General features: G+C 35.5%; 1 protein-coding gene and 1 pseudogene across 1 annotated transcript; both read right to left on the reverse strand.

Moving 5' to 3' along the window:
* Window positions 1-1,780: 1,780 nt before the first annotated feature.
* LOC146169746 (ornithine decarboxylase-like) lies at window positions 1,781-6,737 on the reverse strand. The gene is made up of 10 exons (XM_083387136.1): window positions 6,606-6,737; window positions 6,046-6,219; window positions 5,673-5,845; window positions 4,922-5,059; window positions 4,287-4,458; window positions 3,844-3,985; window positions 3,292-3,383; window positions 2,699-2,825; window positions 2,155-2,242; window positions 1,781-1,838 (listed from the first exon to the last, which is right to left on the reverse strand). Exons 1-10 carry the CDS (start codon window positions 6,735-6,737, stop codon window positions 1,781-1,783), a joined length of 1,296 nt encoding a protein of 431 aa, XP_083243262.1.
* Window positions 6,738-17,563: 10,826 nt separating this feature from the next.
* Window positions 17,564-25,002, reverse strand: LOC146169747 (ornithine decarboxylase-like; annotated as a pseudogene).
* Between the last annotated feature and the right edge of the window lie 436 nt (window positions 25,003-25,438).

Here is a 25,438-nt window from a genome sequence, read left to right on the forward strand (position 1 = left end):
CAAAAAACGTTGTGAGGTTCATTGACCAAACGGTTGTTTGGCTGCACAAAACTATACGTAAAACGTTCGTGCAATGCTTTTAAGTTGGAGACAGTGGTTAATTGTTTTAAAATACAATAGTTATTTAGACAAAAAACACTATATATTTGCAACATATTCGTACTGACTATTGATAAATTTGTCATAAAAATTGTGTTTTGTAGGGACTTTTAGTACAAAATGCCCTATAGCCCTAGCTGATGGCACATCGAAAATGCAATAATTTTTTTAAGAAATTGTAAATTGTTTCTTAAGGTTGTTAATCGTCCACAGTTGTGTGTAAACACTGTGATCTACTCTTATGAAGTTGTTGTTTGATCAACGGTATTTATTATAGTACACCAGGAACCTTCAGTAGACCAACCGAATCTGTGGATTAACTAAACGTTTTCATGCAAGATAGGCCAGGCTAGAAAAACGACTATTGCCTGGGGATAGTTTCGAATATACAACATCGGCCAAACCTGTAGCCTACTATAGGCCTACACTTAATCGACTAGGCTTCACAGGCTTCCCCAATCGATACCACGAGGGATTTGAAATGAGCAAGTTCTGCAAAGCTTGCATTTTATCATACCCGATACTACCATAGTAAAAGGAGTCTTTAGTTATCATATGGTATATGATTCGAGTTTCCCAATCTCTTTAAAAAACTACTGAGTAAAACAACTAGTTCCAAAGCTATACTGTTAACTATATTGGTCTGAAGTGTTCATTTGTGGTGACAACCGAAATTCTCACCAGAAAGGAATACATAAAACTACCGATGCCCATTCCATTCTTAACTTCGCTTTAAATTGTGTATAAGTTTTTAAACTTAAAACATCCTTCTGTATTAATAAATGTGTATTAAAAGCATTTTTAAGACCAGACCGTGCAAAAAATCAGCTTTGCGACCGCCAACGCGCAGTCAAATTACTGCCAAACTACAACAAGTAAACGAACAGTGGTTTGGCCGGACATCTCATTTGTAGGACTCTCACTAACATTTTAGTTTTAGGTTTCTTACTTGTAAACTACTTCTGTACTAAGCGCGAATTACAAGAATTTTAAAGGCACAACCGTGCGAAAAGTCAGCTTTGTAACCGCGCAAAATAAAATTACTGCGAAATGTAATCGAACTTTGGAACACAATAGACGAATTTTCTTATATTGAATAAAATTCAAAATCAAGTGAAGCTAAAACTGTATAGGTGGAACCAAACTTTCTAGGTGTTTAGGTTTGGTTTTGTATCTCTACAGTTTTAAATCCTACCACAACTCCCCGTAACTAAAATAAGCTGAATATTCAGAAGTTCACTCAAATGGATGTCATATAACTTATCCACCCATAACACGTGGGTGGTAAATGTTCCGCAAAATGCTGTTCCACCCTTTACAATTTACAATTTGCGGCCTAATATTTGCATTTGCCTTTTAAAGTTGCCAAAAATAAAGATTTTCGTGAGTCATGACCTGATGTCCAACCCCTATGCACAACTTAGATCCCTATCAGTGTTGCCTCTTGTTATAATCATAGTATGTCCAAATGCGTTGTAAAGTGTCAAATAATTTAAGGTGGCCTATAAGTCACCGCGCGAACTATTAAAAATTAGTCTCAAAAACTTGCAATCGCAAATCACGGACCATATTTCGCAGAAGAACCACTGCAGTATACAGTTAAACCACGGAGTATGATTCTTTATTGACACTAAAGCAGCTGTGAAAGACATGGGGCACTTCCGAAAGCTTTAAGGAAGAATCAAACAGTGATTTTGGGCAACAATGTTGGCACTTCGCACATTTTCTTCAATTCGGTCCTGTGAAGCATAAGATATATTAACATAATGGTCGACATTAATAGTTTTCTCCTTACAGCGGGAAACTGCGGGATAGCATTCTGTTTTTGTAAAGTATAGGTATCTCATTTTGACGGTTGTTTATAGGTTTGATAACACACAGAATAGGAGTCGCACTACTGATATTTCGATTTAGGGAATAAATCAATGAAGCTACCTAAGCGTCCGTAAAATATAATATATTTGAGAAACTATAATATTATATATTTGAGAACTATATACATCGTACCAATGTGCGTCTAAAAGCGCTTTACCGATTCTAATACTGCTCTCTTACCAATTGTCTTTGCTGCAAAAGTATTTTGCTTTGCAAGTTTGAAAACCATTGAACCCAACGGTCAGCATAGCGGAGTAGCAGCCCATATCTGTGAAGATAAAATATACTTCAATACAACTTTTAGTAGTGGCTATTGCCTCTTGGCCAATAGGCCTACTTTTTGTTAAATGCTGATACAAGGTTTTTACATTCATTTTGCCTTTTCTGTAGTTCTCTATTTATTGATGTTGGTTATCTTTATTTAATGTACTACCAGTTTAAAAGCAGCAAGATATAGTTGGCCTATAATGTTAAGATTTCGTGTTATTTTTAAGTAATTGTATTTTTTTAACGTAAATGGTAGTGCACTTTATTTTTATGTTCATTTTCAATCTAAAGCAACAACTTTCCACTTCTGCCTTCTGTTCTGAAATAAAACAGAACTATTTATAACAAACATAAAACATTTTAGCCACTAAAAACAGAAACTGAAGCTTAAAAAACCTTAATAGGGCCTCCACGATCACCGAAATTGGAAATTAGAAAGTCTGACTTTGAATAATACCTTTCCAAATTATCCAGTCGCCAATGTTCATTTCTACAAGATTAGCAGATCTAGTGATGACGTCACCACCATCGCACGAGGGACCAAAAATGGTTGACGTGATGGTTTTCTGGTCATTTTGCGATTCCTAAAAAAGGGTTAACCATGATAAGTTACCGGAAACGCGGCTCTGACTCTACAACCTTTAATCGCCCATTTACGTAATTCAAATAAGGTGGATGTTTAGAAATCGACCCAGAAGTGTGTGTCATATAATTCATCCCCACACAATTCATGGTTGGAAAATATTCGACCATATGCTATTCCACCTTTAACATTTACCGTTTGCGACCTTTACGGTTTCAAAATTTGGTACGATCCATGCACACGGACTCGAGACTCGGGTCCGACTCAAACAAAACAAACCACAGACTCTGCGAGGATCCGAGTCTCGGGTCCAATTCCGACTCCGAATCCGCAGCCCTGACTGATTTACACCAAATTTGATATTGTAGTAAAAACTCTGTGTTTTTGTTTTTTGCTATGAGTTGGAGCGTAGATTCCATGTTTATTATTTCCATTTCGTTAAAATCATATGATCACATTGGACTCACAAACAATGGCTTTGGATGGACAATCATGCCATCAAAGAAGACGCTGCTGAAACTGTTGTAAAGTCCATCGCTCACAACGTATGATATTCCATCTATAGAGGACAATAATACAACAATATTTACTCTGGAAAAGTTCTTTACCTAACTGTTGGGAAGGGAGATAATATATATAATAACAAATGCAATATTTTAATGACGATCATAAACACTCCTGTTTTAAGGAGAGGACTACAAAAAAATATTACTCAAAAGACAAAAACAACTTTATAAATTATTTTAATTACTAAACACACCGGTAATTTCGCATTACAATTCTTTACCGTTCGTTTTAGGAGAGGTAAAAAAAAATAAAAATAGAAGGCAAAAAGACAAAATAACTTTATCAATTTGTTAAATTAGTTTACTGAACACATCCGTAATTTCGCATTACAATTCATTGCCGTTCGTTTTAGGAGAGGTAAAAAAAATAAAATAAAAGACAAAAAGAACTTTATAAAATTTTTTAAATTGGTTTACTGAGCACACCCATAATTTGGCATTACAATTCATTACCGTTCGTTTTTCGCTTTCCATGGACGTTTGTGACCAAACTGAAAGCCTGTCCAGGAAAAAATCTTCCCGGTTCGGCGATTAATTTCACACCACTGGAGGGCGGGAAATGCTCATCCAATGATTCGCGAATCACTTCGGCGATCTAAAATAAATTAGCTTTATCCTGTTGACTTATAGTGTTTTGAGATTTACAAGCCTTGGATTTTATAATACAACTTTTATGTGGAACTTGAAAGGATTAAACTTATTCCGTAAATCTATATTAAAATCTAACATAAAATACAGTACCCCAAAGTTATCGAATTTTGGCAGTTATTTAACTATTGCTATAACACTAGATGCCCACCCACTTTCAGTCAAATATCGTAGATATCTAAACAAATTTAAAAAATACAGATTTTTATGAGAACAACTTTTAAACTTAAAATGGCGAAACAACGGACCGACTCGAAAGAAAGAATTTTGTTGTCGTCTGCTGTACCGGGAAAGCCACCACCGATGTCTAAGATTTTGAAATCAAATCCACAAGTTTTTGCAAAGTCGAAAAGTTGTCTTGCTTGCGAGTTTGCGTGTCGAAAAGAATCCAAATCAGGGTGGCCCGAACCAACGTGGTAACTATATACAAGTATCCAAGTCATAAATAAAGAGTAAAAAATAAACATATGCTACCGCGTACTATGTTCTGGTAAAAGTAATACAGTTCTACTAGTGGGACGATGTGTGATTCAATTGGGTGAGTCTAAAATGAAACATAGCAACTTTTAAATCATATTAATTTACTGCCGATCATATGTATCTTTTTAGTAGCTCTGCATTTTAACTTATATACAAGTGAGCAAAGTGTGTTTGATTTTATTTGTAAAATGATTGTAAAATTGACAACTTTAAAATATTATTTGCCATAAAAAATGTGATTTGCTTTACCGTGTGAAACCTATTCATTTATGGCAATCTATCCCGGACAATGTTTGCCATTATAATTTCCTATACCTATAGTGTTTTCCTGTTTGAGCATACCGATATTCTAAAAAATTGACGACGCAAACATGGCAAAATATGTTTATAGCTGTTTTCTCACCATAAGCCGATAATATTCAGTCCAAGCTGTCTGGCCTTTGTTATAAGGTCCCTGCTTTGGTCCACTGTGGCGCCAAATTTGCCAGCGAACTTTGAAACTGATCCAGCCGCGTCGTCCATGTGTAATCGCAATAAAAGTCTGGAATTGAAGAACAACTTCATTGACACGGGGACAAACAATAAGGCCTGCATAACAAAAATACCTAAAGCGCAATTATGTTTAATTCTGCAATACTACATCGAACGACATAATGAAACCATATACTCGGTGATATTAACCACATAAAACCTAAACCTTCGACAAAACTCTTGCATTCATGGGAAAAAGACCTAAATTGCCTGAATAATATCTATAAGTGTAGGTATAAGAGGGAATGGGACGATTAGGCGCCACCAGTTTGAATTCGGACCTGCTATTATCGACGTTAAGGCGCCCTAGTTTGGGTAGGATTAGAATTTAGGATCGGGTCGAACTTTTAAGGGGAGTTAGCGGTCGAATGTACTTCAGATCGGAATCTGGCGATTTATGTTCTTTTCTAAGTTAGACCTTATCCAACCTTCAGGGATTAATTATAATTTTTGTTGTCTTTTGTACCGACGTTGCTGCTATTCTAATTTCATTCACATTCCCGAAGTCCAATCTTGTTTAGCTAAACAAATTATCGCGAAATGTGGAAGGTTTATAACATATGTTCCCACACATTGTTTTTTTTTTAATTAATTCGCCTTCTTGTCGACCATACCAAACTGACCTGGCATTTGGGAAGTTGCGACCGATTTTCAAAAGTTCTTCTTCGTTGTCGAACGTCATCATTCTGACATCACGCTCTTTTGCGTCACAGATGTGTGACATCATTTTGTAGGAATTGGCGAAGATGATTCGATCCGGACTCACACCACATGAAAGGACGTGGTTTACTTCGTTCTTAACGAAAAAGATCTAACTATAACTCGTATCCTTTATGTGTTTTGATTCGCTACGCCTGGTTAAACGTATATACCCGGCAAAAAAAGCAAGTCAAGTCGATATCTTTAACCTAAGTCATTACATTGTAATTAACCTTTGGCAGTACACAACATTGTAACTAACAGTTCGGGCATTATAATACGTTTTTGACATCTTACCTTGCTTGCACAGTCGAAACCTGCGCCAAGAGCTGCCAACGTACTTATCAACGGGCTCAGAGGGTTTGCCTTCACAGCGTAGAACGGTTGCACGTTAGGGAGTTCCCGCATCCAACGCTTGTATTGCGCCAATACTATTCCGAGATCACAAACGTAAAACGGTTCGTCCCAATCCTGCGGGACAAAGCGATTGTTCTAGGGTTTGAGTGCAGAACTAGAAAGTTACCCGGTCTTTGGAGCAGCTGCTTAGCATAAAGTTTGGCTTTCCTGAACAAAAAGTTTATTGCGGAGTATGGAAGTTGGTAAATGGTTAATACCTTACAAATAAACAACCACGCATTAGGATACGGCATTTTTTACCACGAGGTTGCGATATACGTTTGATCCACTCGGGATGCATGTGACGAATGCTTAGCTAAGACTATAAAAAACAGCTGGTACCTGAAGGTTACGCAAGTCAAACAAAACATATCCTCAAGAAAAGCAATTCGGCGTCCCGCGGCCAGACATACTGTATTGACAAGGAATTCAACAATTTAAATAGTCGTCTATATCCCTACCTGCCGTTCCAAATACTCTTTGGTAGCTCTCCTGGCAACATCGATGGAATCCGCTCCGTTTTCTACCAGCATCACACATTGGGCCCGAGTTCGTATCACAGGGTCGATGAAAAAGTCCGGATGCAGTTCCATCCTTTTAAACTCTGATCTCTGATTTAATTTCTGACCGTTTTTGAAAGTGTTCAGACGGTAACAAAACAAAATAGTAGGCTATGCTAAAAACGTTCCGATAAATACCTTAATTACATTTTTAAAACTGTCTACTCTTGCAACGTACGGCCATTCACAACACTTAATTTCGGGGTAAAAGTTTACAGTTGCTTTGATATAACTGAGTTGCAAAGCAAATCTGTAACAAAAAATCAGCAAAATAGCCATCCGCAAGGTAACGACATCGCAAAATGGCACTTCGCCCTTTGCATTCGGTTAATATTAGACAATGTAAACAGTGATTCATGTTTTCATGACTAGTCGTCGCAAGCGCTTCACCGCGCCAGTATATTGGGTCAAATGCTATAATAGCACGTCGTTTTAAACTAGTTTTGTAGGAACAAATGCACTTTTTTGAGGGCAGATTTAAAATGAGTACCTATAGATGCTCTTTAAAACTGTTCATAAGTATATTTTCGGATTACAAATATTGTCTGTATAATCTCGTATTGTATTAGACCAGTGGTTCTCAACCTTTTGTCTTTCGTGGCCTATTTTCGTTGCACAAAAATTCTGCGGCCTAATAATTTTTTATGAAAGAACAAACCATAAAAAAAGGTTTAGAACAAAAAATAGCGGAGCATATATTAATACAGATTATTTATTTAACCGTGCATTAGTAAGGTACTTGCTTCTCAACAATAAATTTACGTTGATTTACATTCCTTCTCAATTCCTCAAGTTTTCATGGCCCACCAGTGAGAGCCATGGCTCACTGGTTGAGAACCGCTGTGTTAGACAAATAGCCGGTTGTGAAACATCTCTCCTTAGGCGCAAACCAAATATTTTCGAAGTGATAAACCCCTTCACGAGTTTAAAGTTGACTTTTCGATAAATCTACATTTTCACTATATGCCACCTTTTTGCATGACTCAGGCCATCGGCATTATCCTTATAATGTTGGGTGTTGAAAGGCGTATAAAGTAACACTGGATAAATCGATTTCCCATCAAAACAGCTAGAAAGTTCCAGACTCTGGCATTTTGCCCAAATCACTATCACATGTAAACATTTACTCATCGTTCCTTAGGCTAACAATGCATTTTGGAAAAACAATACTGACGTTTAAACTGTATCACACGGACCAAGTTTGGACGCCATTTTTTTACTTGCCAAGCCGAATTGTTGTTCAAGTAAACGACTTTAAAATATACTTGCATTCGAATAACGTAAAACGCGATTTTTAAGTTATTTCTCTGTGGTTCCGCCTAGATAAAAAAAAACTGAGATAAACATTTCTAAGCTGGCTGGACCGAATTGTTTAGCTCCAGGGTTGACAGATTAAATTTTAATTCATAATTAAACTGTACGGGGAAAAAAAGGTCTAAACCAAAAAAATGATTAATTGCTATTTTATATTTAAACACAAAAATGGTTGACGATTTTGTTTTTATTTTTAACTGTGTCGCAGGCTGTTTGACAACGATTGCGCTATTGTCATGCAACTAAGAAATGCAGCACTTCATAATACAATAAATGCGTATAAGAAATGCAAACTTGATGATATAGCCATTTAATTCAAAAGCTTCTAATAGGTTAAATTATATATCACAACTATAGTTTAGTTGATAGTTTCAGACAGCAGTGAAGGTAGTTCGCACATATCACGTAGATCAGCCCTGCAATGAAAAGTAAACATTATTTCAAATAGCTGTGCAAAGTACACTTGGTTCAATACCGAGCAACCAGCACTAGCTTATCTTGGATCCAGGCAATAAACGAACTCTGTGTACTAGTTTTACACAACGACACACTTTTAGCACAAATTCAAAATTTCTTTTTTATAGTTTAGTGAACTTACCAATCCTCTTTGCTGATGAAATACTTCGCTTTGCAAGTTTGAAAGCCGTTAAACCCAATTGTCAACATGGCAGCGTAGCATCCCATTTAGACTAAAAACGTCTAACTTTAACAATACGAAAGGGCCACCTGGGTTTTTAAAAACAGTATAGACTTAACTTCCAAGCGCCAAACATAAAACTTCAAAAAGATAACTAGTTTTGAACTAAATTTAAATTAATATCGTCAAAACAGAGGGTAACGTTTTTGCTGCGCAATAGATATTTTTTGTCCGATTTATTTTTAATTTCTGCTTCTTTGGAGTCAGATATATAAAATATATAAATATAGATATAGATTCAACGAACGCGTAAAAGACCTGGTGGTCCCTTCTTTGAGTATCAGGTGGCTTACTCACCCGTGGCAACCCCCCAACGCTAAACTCCAACACCCAACCCACCTAAATATCCTCAAGCCTGTATCGTTAAAATCACCCACGCGTGTAAAGAAATCTTTATATTATTTGCTTATGAATGTAGATATAAGCGTGAAAGGATATAATTAACCATGTTGTCAGGCTGCACATTTCACATAACTGTTATTGAATTCACTATTATTGCAAAATAGCATTATAATGTACAACAACCTTTCCACACGAGCCATTCTCCGACCATCATTTCCCGAATCTTAACGTTTCGTTTGATGACGTCACTTCCGTCCAGGGTCGGACCAGAAACAGTGTGTTGTAGGTTTCTCGTATAGTTCACTGTCTTTCTGCGATCAGCTAATATTTAATTGTCACCGACTACCACTTAAAAATTTGGGGCCATTGTTCATTTTTACATTGTAGTATTTACGTCCACCATACTAATATAAGGGCTTGAACATTTGGCGCAAACACCTTCACCACAATATTTTTCTCCGTCGGAAGAATTTAAAATTACCAAAATCGACCTGGGGAACGAATTAAAAAAATTATAATAATAGTATAAAACAAACAAACAAGGTTTTCAAGAATTGCGAAAATATTATTAAATACAATTGTTTGAAAATGTTATTAAAATTTGGTATAATACCAACCTGGGTATAAAATTTTAGGAATTATTTTTTCCCTCGCATTGGTTTATCGGGGATTTAAAGGGTCATGGGTTTCAAAACTTGTCACAAATGTTCTCAGGTTTTGGTAAATACTTTCAACGACGACATACTTTCGACAACTTTTAATCTATTAGTTAATACCAACCACATGTGAATTTGAAGCTACTTTGATAATTAAACATATCAATTATATTAACTCAGACAAATGTGGCGAATTAATATTTTTTTACTTTAAACACTCAATCAAAAGTAATCCGAAGTGTGTATTTCTAAACCGTGTAACCGGGTGCAAATTTATCTTAAAATGGAAACATTGTTTGTTTTTAATCTTTACATGTAACGGAAATGGATCTAAAACGTGGCCACCCTCGAAAAAACCCTCGGAGAAACTGTTGTAGGCACCGTCAGTAACGAAGTACCATCTAAAAAACAAAATGTTTTCAGGTTGTTTTTGTAAGAAGGAATGTTCTTGGTGTTATCTTAAGCAATGTAAAAAGAAAAATGATATACCACACCAACTTTGAAAATAAGGTGCAATGAATTTACGGATATCACACGGCCCACAACTACATGATAACACTAAGCTATTCAAAAGTAACTCGCGGCCCACTAAATATGGCTCTGCGGCCTACAGTTGGCCGACTACTGTTTAATAGCGATAAACAAAATGATTTTAGTTGTCTGCTGTTCTACACTCACTTTTGTTGAAGTGCAGTTAATATACTCGTCATCCCTTAAACACTTTTGCACGACTCACAGATTGGACAGCCCTGATTTAAACAGTATAGTGCTATTTAACGAAAAATTGTTTTTTGCCCTTATCATTTCCTGAAAATGGGTGATAACATATCGGTATTTCTAAAGAGACAAGTGGGTCATTAAAAATCTGTGGTGGACCGGGCCACTGGTTCGCCATTCTTCCTCTAGGGCTAGGCGTTTGTTAAGTAGTTGAGCACTGTGACGAAGCAGAATTTTTTTTTTTTAGATCTTTCAAATTTATTGTTACATATTTACGGCATATAACAAAATAATTAAAAACAAGTTTGCCAAAAAAATTAATATTGCCTAATACTTGGCTTTTAAACATAAATCAAGTCTGATATATTCGCACAAACGTGAAACTACAGCCATAAAAATTAAGTTGTAACTATAGTTTCGTTTTCTAAAAAGTATATTAGTTTTCCACGAGAAAGTTCACCTGCAACTAAATACACTTTGGACGCAGATATCTTCGCAATCTGTTAATCAGTAACGAATTTTCTAGTGTTGTGGTTCAGTTGCCCAGAATTGAACACGTGCATACCTGAACAGGTTTATTGCACTTTTGCAGTTAGTGAATTGCCGTTACCTATTACAAAGGATCGAAATAGGAAACTAAATATGGAGGTGGATCGGGATTACTTTATTGACCCCTTAATAAGGACGCGACAACAGAGTGTTTTGTTAGTGGAGAATGGAACGAGTGTTATGCGAGGTATGAAATCTGATTTTTGGTAGCTATGGTTGGGAATCAAATTGTTAAAATTAGTAGGCTAGTGTAAGAAGAGTTAGAGGTGGTTTATTAATGGCTCTTAAAAATGCTTGTTTATTTGTTTACCCTGCTTACAGGTTTGGGACGAGCCTTTTTTTTGTGCGATCTCGGGGTAATTGTAGCGCAATTTAAGCGCTGGAAGTGTGAGCTGCCCAATGTTTAAAAATATGTTTGGAAAATTAATAGAAGAGTTAAACTTCGTGTAAAATTTATGCTGGGATGGAGTTACGAGAAAATCAAGATCATCTTTCTCTTAAATCCAAGGAAATCGGTCACACAACACTATAGGAACACTGTGTGGCTCTAATTGATTGTGCACAGAAAAAATTTTATTTTCTTCGACGTTTATAAAATTGATTGTAATTATATACCCATTAATTATTATTAGTCTTAATAGTCGTATATCTTTTGTATAAATCCGACTCTTTGGGTTTTCTTGTTTGTTTATCAGATTTAGTTAAAAATCTTTGAACAGAACGAAGTCAATCACGTTCTCTCTTGCGGAGTTTCACCCGATCGAATTATCATTGCCAACCCCAATAAAATGACGTCACACCTTTGTGACGCAAGAAAAAACGATGTAAAAATGATGACCTTTGACAACTTGGAGGAGCTGTTCAAGGTCAAGCGTTATTTTCCCCATGCAAGGTAAAAATAAGATATCGATACGGATGTGTTGTTTGTATAAAAAAGCTATCAGTTATACTGATGTAAGCTAAATTGTACTTAATTCGATAGAATACATTAAAATAGCAAACAAAAAAGAATAAAAATTACTAAAAACACGAAAAATTGACAAAAAATTAAAATTATTTTTATATACCACGTTGGATCTGGAAGTCCCGATGTTAATTCGTTCGTTGACGTTAACTTGCGAGCGAGGGAGCTTTTTGACTTTGCCAAACTTGCGGGTTTGATTTTAACTTTCTTGATATCGGCGGGGGCTTTCCCGGCAGGGAAAGAGAAGACAAGGTTCTTTCATTCGAAGCAGTAAGTCAATTTGATGCACTTCACATTAAGGCCAAACTTTGATTTTGTTAAATTTTTATCTGACACCGCATACTATTTACTAGAAAATACTTTTATTTACTAAAAAATACAAGTGTAAACAAAATAACAATCTAAAAACCACAGGTCCATGTTATGCCTGTTTATAAATTTAAAAACGATGCCGTGTTCTGCATTTGATATAAAATCACTCTAAATTAAAACAATCTGTACGTTGAGTGGTTATAATTATTCAGCTTGTAAAAACTACCAGTTATTTTCTAACTTTTCTAGATGTCCCAAGTGATTTAAGTCGCTGGATGAAAACTTTCCGCCAACTAGCGGTATAAAAATAATTGCTCAACCAGGAAGATTTTTCCCTGGCAAAGCTGTGAGTCTGATCACAAACGTACATGGAAAAAAAAACGCAAGGTGATTAAATGCGAGTTTTCTAGCTATTTTTTATGAGTCAAAATGTCTCAAACTAAAGAACCTACACGGTTAAACATCAACAACAGACAGCTTCATAAACATATCGTAGGTTTTACTTTTACCAACAATTCCTCGGTTATCAATGAACCGAAAATTAGTTACTATAAACAATTTAAAATAAAATCGAAAAAAAAAACTTTAGATTGCTAAAGATAATACCAAGAATATTCCTTCTTACAAAAACAACCTGAAAATATTTTGTTTCTTTAGATGGCATGTCCTACTTCGTTACTGACGGTGTCTACAACACTTTCTTCGAGTGTCTTTTTGAGGGTCTCATTTCCGTTACATGTAAAGATTTAAAAAACATTTTTGGGATTTCAAAATAAATTTACACCTGGTTTCATTGTTGAAAATCGACCTTTTGGATTAATTTTTATTTTTTTAAGGAACGCCTAACTCAGTGGTTCTCAAACTGGGGTCCGCGGTCCTTTTGGGGTCCGCCAGACAATTTTCTGGGACCGCGAAGCACCTAACAAAAAATCAACACGTCGCTCCTGAAGAAGAAGACCTCTTGTGCAAAAAAAATTCAGGAAACTTACTTTTCCAAAGCAAGCTGATTAGTTGTTCATTCACGTTATTGTACATTTTGAGTTGAATTGGCCATTGTGACGTCATAGTATTGCATTGTGCTAATAATGAGAGTTACGTTTTTACAGCTTGCTGCGCTGCCACTGTGAGCTGTACGGTCAAGGTTTTAAAACTGATCGTGATTGCTTCACACAAAAAAGTGATTCGTTAGAGGTTAACATAGCCGAGCTGATAGCAAAGAAGCAAGTGCACCCATTCCATTGATAACATTAAAAACAAATCTTATTTTGTGTATATTTTTAAGGGACCGTGAGCAATTTAAAAAGTTGCTGAGGGACCGTTGCGCAATTTTTCTAAAAAAGTTTGAGAACCACTGGCCTAACTATATAAAGTGTTTTAAGTAAACATTTATTTCGCCGATTTTTCTCTGATTTAATATGATTAATATTTATGTTTAAAGTAGCTTCAAATTCGTATGTGGTTGGTATAACCTAATGATTTTAACGTTGACGAAGGTATGTCGCCGTTGAGCAGTATTTTCCAAATCCTGAGATGAATTGAAATGTTTTTTCAAATTGATGACAATCCAAATCACCGCTAATCCAAGACGAGTGTTATAATAATTACTAAAGCTGTACACTTGGGTTGTTATTATCCTGCCATTTGAATAAAATTTTCAAAAAAATTATAAATAATAATATATTCGCTATTAATAACAACTGCGTTTGTTTTTTGTTTTTTTAAATTGTTTTATCTTAAAGTTTCTTAAAGTTTATTAAGATAAGTTAAGTGTTAGTGCGACAATTCCCTCGTCACGCAGGTCAACTTTGGTAATTTTAAATTCTTCTCACACAGAATAGTATTGTGGTAATGGTGTTTCTCTAAATGTTGAGTTATTATTTTCTTATAGTGGACACAAAACTGCAGTGCAAATAGCATAAAAAACAAAACAGGGGCCTTTTTATAATAGATTCATAATAGAAGTGGTGGTCGGTAAGAAATACAAATTGCTATTCGCAGAAAGACAGTGAACTACGAGAAACCTACAACACAACAGTTTTCGGTCCTACCCTGGACGGAAGTGACGTCATAAAACGAAACGTCGGCATTCCAGAAATGATGGTCGGAGAATGGCTCGTGTGGAAAGGTTGTTGTACATTATAATGGCACTTTGCGATAATAGTGAATTCAATAACAGTTATATGAAATGCATCCTGGAAACATGGTTAATTATACCATTTCACGCTTAAATCTACATTTATCAGCAACTAATATAAAGATTCCCTTACAAGCGTGGGTGATTTCAACGATAAATGCTTGAGGATACTTAGGGGTTTGGACGTTGGAGTTTAGCGTCGGGGTAGACACGGGTAAGCAAGCCACCTGATCCTTAACCAACGGCTGCCAAGGTATCTTACGTGTTCGTAGTTTCTGTATATATGCAAAGTATTTCATCAGTATATATATAAATATATATATATTGCTAAAATGCATTATCTTTCGCCACTAAAATACCTGTACTTACATCTTCTTGAACTGAGTCACTTCACCCATTACGTAATGCTCGTTGCGTATATTGACAGTCAAATTCTGACACATACGACAACGCAGAACCGTGTTTCAATACGTTTGTATAAAGCGTGATAAAATAGTAATAAGGCTGAGAAACACTTCATTAGGGCTATCTATCTAGGTGGCGCACTGGGATATTATTAGCAAATGCTTGGAAACGATACAGTGGTGTATAATAAACTTAATTTATTTTTAATTAAAATAAGTAAAATCCTTCTTTCGCTATAAGAAATTAACCGTTGTTTAGTTGATATACTATATTGTAAATTCAGTTCAAAATTGTCTAACTTTTGTGAAGTTAAATGTTTGGCGCTTCGGCAGTTATGTTTCCTAAAGACCCAGGTGACTCTTTTGATTTGTTAAAATTTGAGGTGTTTGACAGAAATGATGCTACGCTGCCATGATGACTGTTGGGTTTAACGGATTTCAAACTTGTTAAGCAAAGTATTTTATCAGCAAAGAGAACTGGTAAGTAAACTAAACTATAAAAAAGGAAATTTTGGATTGTGCTAAAAATGTATCATTGTGTAAAACTAGTCCACAGAGATTCTTTGGTGCCTGAAACGAGATAAGCCAATGTTCGTTGATTAATATTCAATAAGTGTACTTTGTTCAGCTATTTTAAATAATGTTTACTTTTTATTGCAGGGCTGATCTACGTGATACGTGCGAACTGCCTTCACTGCTGCCTGAAATTATCAACTAAACTAATTGGATATGTAGTTTATTATATTGGGAGTTTTTGAAAAAAGCCTAATTCAAAAAGTTTGCATTCATTACGCATTTGTGTAATACGATGCGCTAGATTTATTAGTTCGTAATGTTGCATTTTAAAGACTTAGTAACAACAAACATAATAAAAACAAAATCGAGGCTCATTTTTTTTCTAAAATTGTAATTTACAACCATCCTAAATAAAGGCAAGAAAGCAGGTAAAAATGATATTGTTACCAGTTATAGTTTGAGCCAGAGTTGTGTTCGCTATTTTACGTCAGTGCACATTTCTCATCAAGAAAATGTCGTTGTGCACCGGTCAAGCGATGCGAGCGCGAATTATTTGTGCATAATAAATGATAACCTTTTTTAAAATAGTAGTTCAATTCGATTTTTCAATGGCGCGCCTGTCCACTTTGCATGGCACATCGGTGAAACACTACTGTCAGTGCTATTTGTTGCAACAAAGTAAGACCACAAAATGCTTTTACCGAACGATACAAAGTGGGGTGTACTGACAGAACAATTCAAGCCGGGGTCTAGGTAAATAATTGTGGAAAACATTTTGGCCTGAAACACTTTTACGTAAGGCTATTGTGCTGTACCATCGCCTATATTGTAAATTTAATATATTTGGTGATGGTTAGGTTCTTAACGGAAGTTCTAGTTCAGCGGTTCCCAAACTGGGGTCCGCGGACCAACTGGGGTCCGTAAAGCATTTTCAAAGGGTCCGCGAGGAGAATTGGTCTTCAAACTTTTCAACATTAGGCTTTAGCGAATGTTTTTAAACATTAGTCTATGTTTTAAACATTATCTGTCATCATGATTGTCTTATAGTTATGCTTAATTATTCGATCATATAGCATAGCGTGTTTTATGATGTCTCTTTTGACATCATAAAGCATCTATTATGCTGTACAACCTGGTGCTATCAGCGAATCGTTCGCATTAGTTAGAAAGTTGCTACATTAGAAAGAATCATGACTGCACTAGTGTACTACAAGAAACATGGGTCATCTGGCCCTTGCATTTTATAGGGCCGCAAAATATCAAAATAATTGCAACGGGTCCGCCAAGCAAAATTTTTAGAAAAGTTTGGTGAACGCTGTTCTAGTTGATCACGGTCACTGATTTATGAACCTATTGTATTTTAAAAAAGGGCCAATTGAGAAGAATAGAACCACATGTTTCTCGTGTCATTTACCGTCTTTATAATACCTACAAAACGTTCCAGCCCACTTGACTTAGCGGGATGCCGCCATTTGGTATTTTCAATATGGGCTCCTATAGATCATTCCATATAAAGTCTCCAGGACATTTAATCCATGGTTTCAGATTCTAAACAATTGTTATGAGAATGCGTAGAAAAAGCCTTTCTGAGACAAAAGACGTATGTCTTCGTCAATAGTTTATATCAAGATTAACAGCCTTTTTTGCAAGGTCACATTTCTGCTTATTAACGCGTAACTCAAAAATGTTAGTTACTATGTTTTCCGTGATATGACTTTTAAGAAGGTTCAAATAGGTTTACTTATTTTATCAGTTGAATATATGACGACAAACTCATAATAGAACGTCTGCCAATTAAACTTTTTTTTTAATAAGCAGGGATAAGCAGGAATCATATTCATTGGTTTATACCTGTATGCGATTTATGGCTTTCGTTTGTATTATTCTCAAAGAACAATTTTGCTCTCATTCACTGCAAATATTTGGTAAATCCGGCAGTCATTCGAAATTTACAGGTTTTAGAAAACTAACATGTTGAGGGGGGGATTAAGATCCCTACATCGCCGATAGTTTTGGAATGCTACAAAATATGCCTTGAAAGTCCGGTAATTACGTAAAACATGAAAGACGAAATTCACAAGTCACGGCTACACAAGACACAATGTCACATTTAATTTAACCACAAGCTTGTAGTTGTTACTGTTGAGATGACAAATTTTGTTCTTAATCGCTCGAATCCCGAAATCCAAGCGTATTATTAACATTTGTATACTGAAATATTTCGATTTAGAAAATATACAACACATTCAGTGAGTTAGTTAATGGTTTCAGGCAACAAGGAAGGTAGTTCACACAGCTCACGAAGCTCAGCCCTGCAATAAAAAAAACGAGATATAATGCAAAATAAATCAATGAACCTCGGTGTATATGACAAACATCAAGGAGTTTAATACTTGTTAGGAATTCCTTGATGCAAAACTTGTTAATAATTTAAAAAAACTGAATGATGCAGTTTAACACATAATTACCATTTCTCCTTGGTGATAAAATACTTTGCTTTGCACGTTTGAAAACCATTGAATCCAACACTCAACATAGCGGCGTAGCTGCCCATTTCTGCAAAGAAGCTTTTAGTTATCGAAAATACATTTTACTTTGTATATTTAATCCATTTTTTTAAAGATCGATTTGAATCATGTAGAGACAGAAAAATAGTGAAACGGTGAAACTATAGCAATTTTCAAAACGCATTTGAATTAAAATAGTATTAATAACTAACGAAATTGTCAAACATAAATTGCTCGTCAAGGAACTGGCGTCAAGGTACTGGCTTATTGCAATCAGAAATTGCAATAAACCTTCAATTAAGCAAAGATTTTGAAATATTTTAAAGCAGAATTTTTTTTTGTTACCTCTTTTGATAGCTTTAAAATATTTGTTTTCTTCTGAAGTTTAAGTAAGCCTAATAAACCAGTGTTAGAGATTCAAAATCTAAGCATACCCACATCTTGTAGTCCCTTTCCCTTTAGTTCAATAAATGCTTTTATTGTGTCTTAAAGTTTCAATGTTCCCCCACCTTTCCATACGATCCATTCTCCGACCATCATCTCCGGAAGTAAAACGTCACGCTTCATGAAGTCATTACCATCCATAGTTGGACCAAATATTGTTGAGTTATAGGTTTCCCGTTTTTCACTGGCTTCCTACGAAGAACAATATTTAGAATTTATGTCACTAAATCCCATAAGAATAAGGCACGAATAATTCGCTGTACTTTTATGCTATTTTATATTTAACAATAATTTTTGAAATCTGGAAATCAGGTGGCACTAACGACAAATTATATTAGAATTTGACAAGCTTTCGTACAACGTTATACTGTAGGAGGAAAAAAACTTTAGACATTACTTGGCTATAAAGAATAATTTGACTCCTGAGAGTCGGGAACCTTTTTAGGTAAGAGAGCCATATAAGCCAAATATTCTTGGTTTTATTTCCACGAGAGCCATATAATACTTTTTTAACATCTAGTTAAAGGTGGGTAAAAAATAGTAAACTGAGCAGGGCCTTTTATTTTGTTCTCATTTGAAGGACAGAACATGCTGCACCAAAATTGAATTAGCTCAGTTTGCGCAACTTTGATTACGGACTTCCGTTGAAAGAATAGGGCCTTTTGGATATAAAGAGATTCCTTCAAACGGGATAACAGTCTCGAAGAACAAATAGGATTCGCGCGCGAAGCACCAAAAAAATGTGTTAAAAAAGTAAAAATAAAGTTAGGAAAGCGGTCGTGGCCGCGTGCAGTTTTATTTGTAATCATGCTGAGAAACGATGCTTAGACTTTTCTGCAAGCCAAATTCTTTTATCAAAAGAGCCATATGCCGTCACAAAAAGAGCCATATATGGCTCGCGAGCCATAGGTGCCCCTGATGTAAGGCGTCTTCCAAATTGGTTAAAACGCACTAAAATATTTCTAAGCGAAAAACATTTTCTTGCAAAAAATTATTAAATAGTAAAAATATAGCTTTTGGGAGCTTTGAGACCCTTTCCCCAAGATTTACTCAGACCATTAGTATGGATATATTTAGACCCAAATCTTTGCAATAGTGCCACTGTATTGTAAGTAACACTTTATCTTAAATAATGTCATTACATCAAACAACGTGTGTTTACTTTTTTGCGCTCAATCCATCTTAGTTAAAAAATGTTGCAAAGTTAAAAAAAAATAATGTAGTAGTTTTTCGCGCTTTGCACAAACGCGTTACCGCCATGTCCTTGATTGCAATTACACCAATTTTAGTTTGTATATTAATCAGTTAACGTACACCTATTCAGAGATTATTTTTTTGTTCACTACGAACACAATGCGAAAGGCCTCGGTAATTTCAGACATATTTCGTAGACTTTCAATCTAAAGCTGGGCCATATAAAATTTAACAGCATTGAGATATAGCTTGATAATAAATTGTAAAGCCAAAACGGTCGAGTAGATCGACATCATCTTGATTATTAAGACGTTTCGATACGAGCTTGTATTATCTTCAGTTAATGTGACTGAGAAGCACTTCAAGCATCACTTATAACAAGAGATGGGGCGCAATTGTTATCAGTCTGAGTTTCCAAAGTTGGATCAGTACGAGTTTTTGAAAGTCCCCAACTTATGACCTATATTTAGTCATTCAAAGTAAGAGTTTTTCACCATAAAAGTAAAGTAAAATAAAAACAATAAACATTTGATATTCACATGCAAAGGAGTCGGCTCAGATAAGTGTTCTCGCCCCTCAAAGATACAAACAAAGAAACTGTTGTAGACTCCATCAGTTACGAAGTACGACATGTCACCTTGAAGAAAAGGGTATGTTTAACATTTTTGTATTCTATTAATAAAATAAAAATTCGGATATTAAAAGTTTGTAGTATTTTTAAAAACAAAATTTAGCCCTGTGTTGCTCAAAACCACATTTGGTAAGGGGAAATATTATTTTACAGCTTTTAATAGTGCTTAAGTATAGTAACGTAAACTTCTAAACACAATTATTTAGTAAGTCTATGCTGCAAAATGATAAAATATCTCGACTAATTACTATTGAGTTTTTTCTTTCCATGGACGTTTGTGACTAGGCTTATAGCTTGGCTTGGAAAAAATCTTCCTGGTTCTGCGATTATTTTCACACCACTAGATGGCGGAAAATACTCGTCAAGCGACTTTCGGATCACTTTGGATATCTAAATATAAAAGCAACTGATAGTTGTTTTTACTGGAGCATTAATTAACAGTTTATTATTTGTTAAAGGCCTAATGGATGAAAGTTCAACAATCACAATACTAGAGATAGTAATCTAGCTGCACATACGAAATTTTGGGCAATGTGTTCAATCAGTGGTTCGCAACCGGGGGTCCGCAAAAACTTCTAACTTTACCTTTAGTAAAATAATTAACGCTGGGAAACATGCTTAAATACGATCTTGGTAAGTGATTGTAAAATGTTGTAAATCACGGTATAAAATGTTGTAAATCGCATTGAGTGTGATGTAACACTTCCATCGTAATGTAATACAATTAGATTCTTAAATGAATGACAGTATTATTACAGTTTTCATGTAGCCTACTGGATTTTGAAAAGATGACATGCGTTTATCAAAAAACGATGACATGCGTCTAATCTAGGCCTACCATAGGTCCTCTTTTAGGAGGATTTGTCCTCTTTTCTCAAGAGGAATGATGGTCCTCCGAGGACGCTCAAAAATTTCCAAATTTCCTCTTTTTTCGCATTTCGAGTTAGTTGCTTACACTTTCAACAAGAATTTTAGGCAAGACGTTGTATTTATTTCCGAAAATTACTGTAGCCATGAAACACTTGCTGAATTGCTGGTTTAATAAAGGTTTTCCAACAAATTGCCCAACCAGCCCTACATTCTTGATTGTTAATGCAAACATGGCGCCAGAAAAATTGCAACCGAACCTCACATGTAAAAAAGGCCCATAATGAAGCAGAGATGTGTGATTATTAGGGCCATTTTTATTTTAACCTAAAAAAAAAAATTTTTAATTTATTTTTATCAAATTTTAACTTTATTTTAACCTAACGAAATTGCTTGTTTGTAGAGGCCACAGTTCGTCCTTGAATTGATGCCAGTTACCCAAACATAATATTTTGTTGATTTTAGACCCAAACGTAATATTTTGTCGCAAAGTCAAGGTGTTTTATGGATTATAAAAAGTGCGTCGGGTTTTGTGGCGACAGATTTAGCTTGCTTAGGCATTTTTGTATTACAGACTGTCAGTAGGCTATTTCTAAAATCCAAACTGTTGATCTTCGAAAAGATCACGTTTATGAAGATGAAGTGTTTTAGAAGATTTATTTAAATACGTAACAATAAATAAATAAATGGACAATTTGCGATAAAAGTTACTGCTGATCCAAGTGGGCATTGTGACATTTTTCCTTCTTTTATGCGTTAATATGGTTTAATTGTGTCGCAGTTCCTGATTTACAATGCTTCCACGACGATTTTGACAAAAATTACTCTCAAGAAACACAAAAACTTTGTCAGAATTCATAATTTGACAAATTTTGACTTTATTAAAAAATTTTAACTTTATTGTAAATTTTAAATTTATTTTGACCTATAAACTTCTTAGAAACAGTCCCCTAGGTGCTGAAAACAACTTTATTCTTTGATTCGTGGACAGACGAGGTCCTTACAATTTTTCAACTTGATTGACTTTTGCGGGCCCTAGTGATTAATTACTTTAAAACGTAGGATTTTAAATCGTTACTTTTAAATCTATTTGTAGTCGCCAACAGCAAAACCATCGCGCTCGCAACAAATAGATCAATATTTGCGCTCGAGTCGGCCAGCAACATCAAATCTTCTATCGAAAATTAATCCGTGAATCCCAAAACAACCAAACATCCCGAACATCGGCATAAAACATTAAACGTAACAATTCTACTTTCGTTTTATTGTCGGCAAAAAATGTCCTCTTTTGGGGCGCTGAAAATATGGTAGCCCTAGTTCTAATCACAATAAAATAAATGTGTCATAAAGTCAATTGGTGTTATTTGGTAATTTATTCAACTTGAGGTACACTACTATAGGCAGGTATACTGAATTATTACAAATAACTGAACGCAAATATTACACCAGAAAAATGTTAGGAGTCCGTGACTATTTTAACGCATCGATAAGGAGCCACTGGTACAAAAAGGTTGAGAACCACTGTGTTAAATAATAAAAAGCCTTGTTTAATATAGGATGCGGATTTACACAATTTAAATTTATCAAAATTTGAATTACATTTAAACCCTAATCGTATGAAATAGACCTACTGTTTCAAAAGGAATAACCATGTTGTCTTTCGCCTTTCCGGGAAAGCCCCCACCGATATCAAGAAAGTTAAAGTCAAAACCAACAGTTTTAGCAAAGTCAAAAAGTTCTCTTGCTCTTAAGTTAGCGTCAATGAATGAATTAACATCGGGACTTCCAGATCCAATGTGGTATCTAAAAGTAAATCATACTGCTTAACTGTTAATCTCACCAAATCGTTTTAATGCGATCAACAAACTTATTATATTAATCGATTTACAGTAAAGGTACAGTCATTATAATGCAATCGGATAGTGAGTTCAAACAACGTCTTGTCAAAAGCAAATATATGATAATAAATTAAACTACTATTTGTTCATTAAGCGAGAAACTTTAGTCAAACTCACGCGATACCAATGATGCTGAGTTCCAACTCTTTTGCCTTTTTTATGAGGAGTTTGCTGTAGTCCATTGTGGCTCCAAACTTACCTGAAAATTTTGATCTTGCCTTCGAATCGTCCACGAACAGACGCAACACAAGGCTGAAATAGAACGATAAAAAAAGTATTAACAAATCTACAAATGTTATCTTTTTTGCGGCATGTTTTATGGCGTTGTGTAAAACCCAACTCGAAACCTGGTTTGTAGAACAATGTTTGATACAGTTGGTCAACGCCAAACAATTATTTTTAACAAAACTAAATTAAGGTTTTAGTATGATATCTCTTAGGTTTTAACAGGATATTTCTGCTAGTGTAATCTTCTTCGAATAATTTTTTCACAGTTGAAAACAACTTTGTTGTGGTTTACCTTGCTTCAGGGAAAAAGCGCTTGACCTTGAGCAATTCCTCCAAGTTGTCGAAGGTCATCTTTTTTACGTCATTTAGTCTTGCGTCGCAAAGGTGTGACGTCATTTTGTTTGGGTTGGCAAAAATAATTCGATCAGGAGAAACTCCGCAAGAGAGAACGTGATTGACTTCGTTCTATTTAAACAAGTAAATTTGATCTGGTAAAAACGTAATATGACCTAAAGAGCGCAATTTTCTTTATAACTCAGGACATTGGCCATGCCGGACCGTCTCTCTACTAACCCAGCTACATATGTCCTAACTGAGCTACACATGTCGTGAAATGACCATAGCACCGTTGCCCACTGCGTGTTGTGCGTGCATACAACATCACGTTATGAGACCAACAGCCCTGTATTTTCAAACCTGGCCTTACTGGCACTGCAATCCTAATTACCACGTATTATATTATAAGTACGTGGTAATCATTTGGCTCCCTAAGCAGGGCTAATCACAGGCTGTATACCCATGTGGATTCGACGGCTCAGCTAGTGGAAACTGTGAAGCATTTCCGTGAAACATTACACTTCATTCCAAACCAACTAACCTTACTTGCACAATCAAACCCATTTCCGAGGGCTGCCAATGTGTTTAACAATGGAGTCAATGAATTGGCTTTCACAGCGTAGTAGGGTTGCACGTTGGGAGTTCTAGCTTCCAGCGTTTGTATTGTGCCAAAACAATTTCAAGATCACAAACGAAGAATGGTTCATCCCAATTCTGTAGAATGAAAGATTTGCGGACTGTTTGTGCCACACGTATGGTCGTTTGAACTAGAATTAGCTCGACATTGCACAACAAAGTCGTGTCCCAATTCTGTAGGTAGGTTAACCACAAAATGTAAAACAAGTTATAAACAAACCCAGAGAAAATCAGTTATCCTAGTTTTTACGAAATCCTAGATCAGGGGTGACGAACATGTGGAAGCTGATAGCCGAATTGACTAACGCATATATCATGGAGGAATCGTAGAAACTGTTGTGTAAATCCATACCATAACCATTAATTCAGGATTCAACTGTTTATTCATTGTTTGTGTCATAAAATATACTAATAATAACTTAACACCATGAGTCTGTTGCTGCTCTAGTACAATACAGTAGTAACAAGTTAAGTGTAATCTTAGCTTGCCATTGAACAATTGTTTATGAGTTTGACAGGTTTTATAGTTTAGGTAAAAAGTTGTGCGGCCCGCTTACTCAGCTGTAACTGACAAAGTGGCGCGCGACAGCAAATAGGTTCGTCACCCCTGTCCTAGATAGACTATTTGAATAAGCTAAGGTTGTTTAGACCTTTGGCTTTGCTTAAACTATTCAGATCAGATCTATTTTGATGTCTTTTTAAGCAAATTAAACGCGCAAAAATCACCCCGACGGACACAAAGTATGTGTATAAAGTTTTCATGCGAAGTGAATTTATTTTAATGTTGAGTTGAACTTTTCCATTATTGTAAACATACTACCTCAAGCTTTTCGTTTTGTGTTGTGGCATTCCTGGCAACTTCAATCGCACCTGTTCCATTCTCCACTAACAGCACTTTCTGTGGTCGCGTTCTTATTACCGGGTCGATAAAATAATCATGATTGAACTCCATAACGTTTTCGTTCTTGTTTTCCTTACCAAAACACAACCAAAAACAGATAACAGTGATCACTTTCAGAATTTATTTCTAAGTCTCAGTAAATTTGCGGGTGAATATAATTTGGTTAGTTCAATTGGCCTAAAAGTAACGTTTTATTTCATTTGCAAATGGAGTTGCACAGCTTGACCAGGCAACAAAGTGTAAAACTATAAGGAACATACAAAAATTGCGAGTTATTATTGAATACGAATCATTGGTCGCCAATTTAGGTCTGTCGAAGGCTTTCCGGTATTTGTTCGTAGTTGTGGTGCGTATTTCAATATTCTGCAATATTCCATTGTTGATACTTCTATTGCTAATATTTTACCATAATTTATTTATAGGCATTTGTGTCCTAAAATATAGTTGCTAAATGATTTTCTGTAATAAGTCTACAGCCTACTGCCTA

The sequence above is a fragment of the Ascidiella aspersa genome, chromosome 1 (assembly GCF_963924565.1).
Source record: "Ascidiella aspersa chromosome 1, kaAscAspe10.2, whole genome shotgun sequence".
Classification (NCBI taxonomy): domain Eukaryota; kingdom Metazoa; phylum Chordata; class Ascidiacea; order Phlebobranchia; family Ascidiidae; genus Ascidiella; species Ascidiella aspersa.

Coding starts and splice junctions, on each gene's coding strand:
- LOC146169746 (XM_083387136.1), bottom strand. CDS start 6,737: ATGGAACTGCATCCGGACTTTTTCATCGACCCTGTGATACGAACTCGG. Junction 2,243..2,698: donor CGACTGGATAATTTGGAAAG/GTATTATTCAAA, acceptor TTATCTTCACAG/ATATGGGCTGCTACTCCGCT. Junction 1,839..2,154: donor TTTTGCAGCAAAGACAATTG/GTAAGAGAGCAG, acceptor TATGCTTCACAG/GACCGAATTGAAGAAAATGT.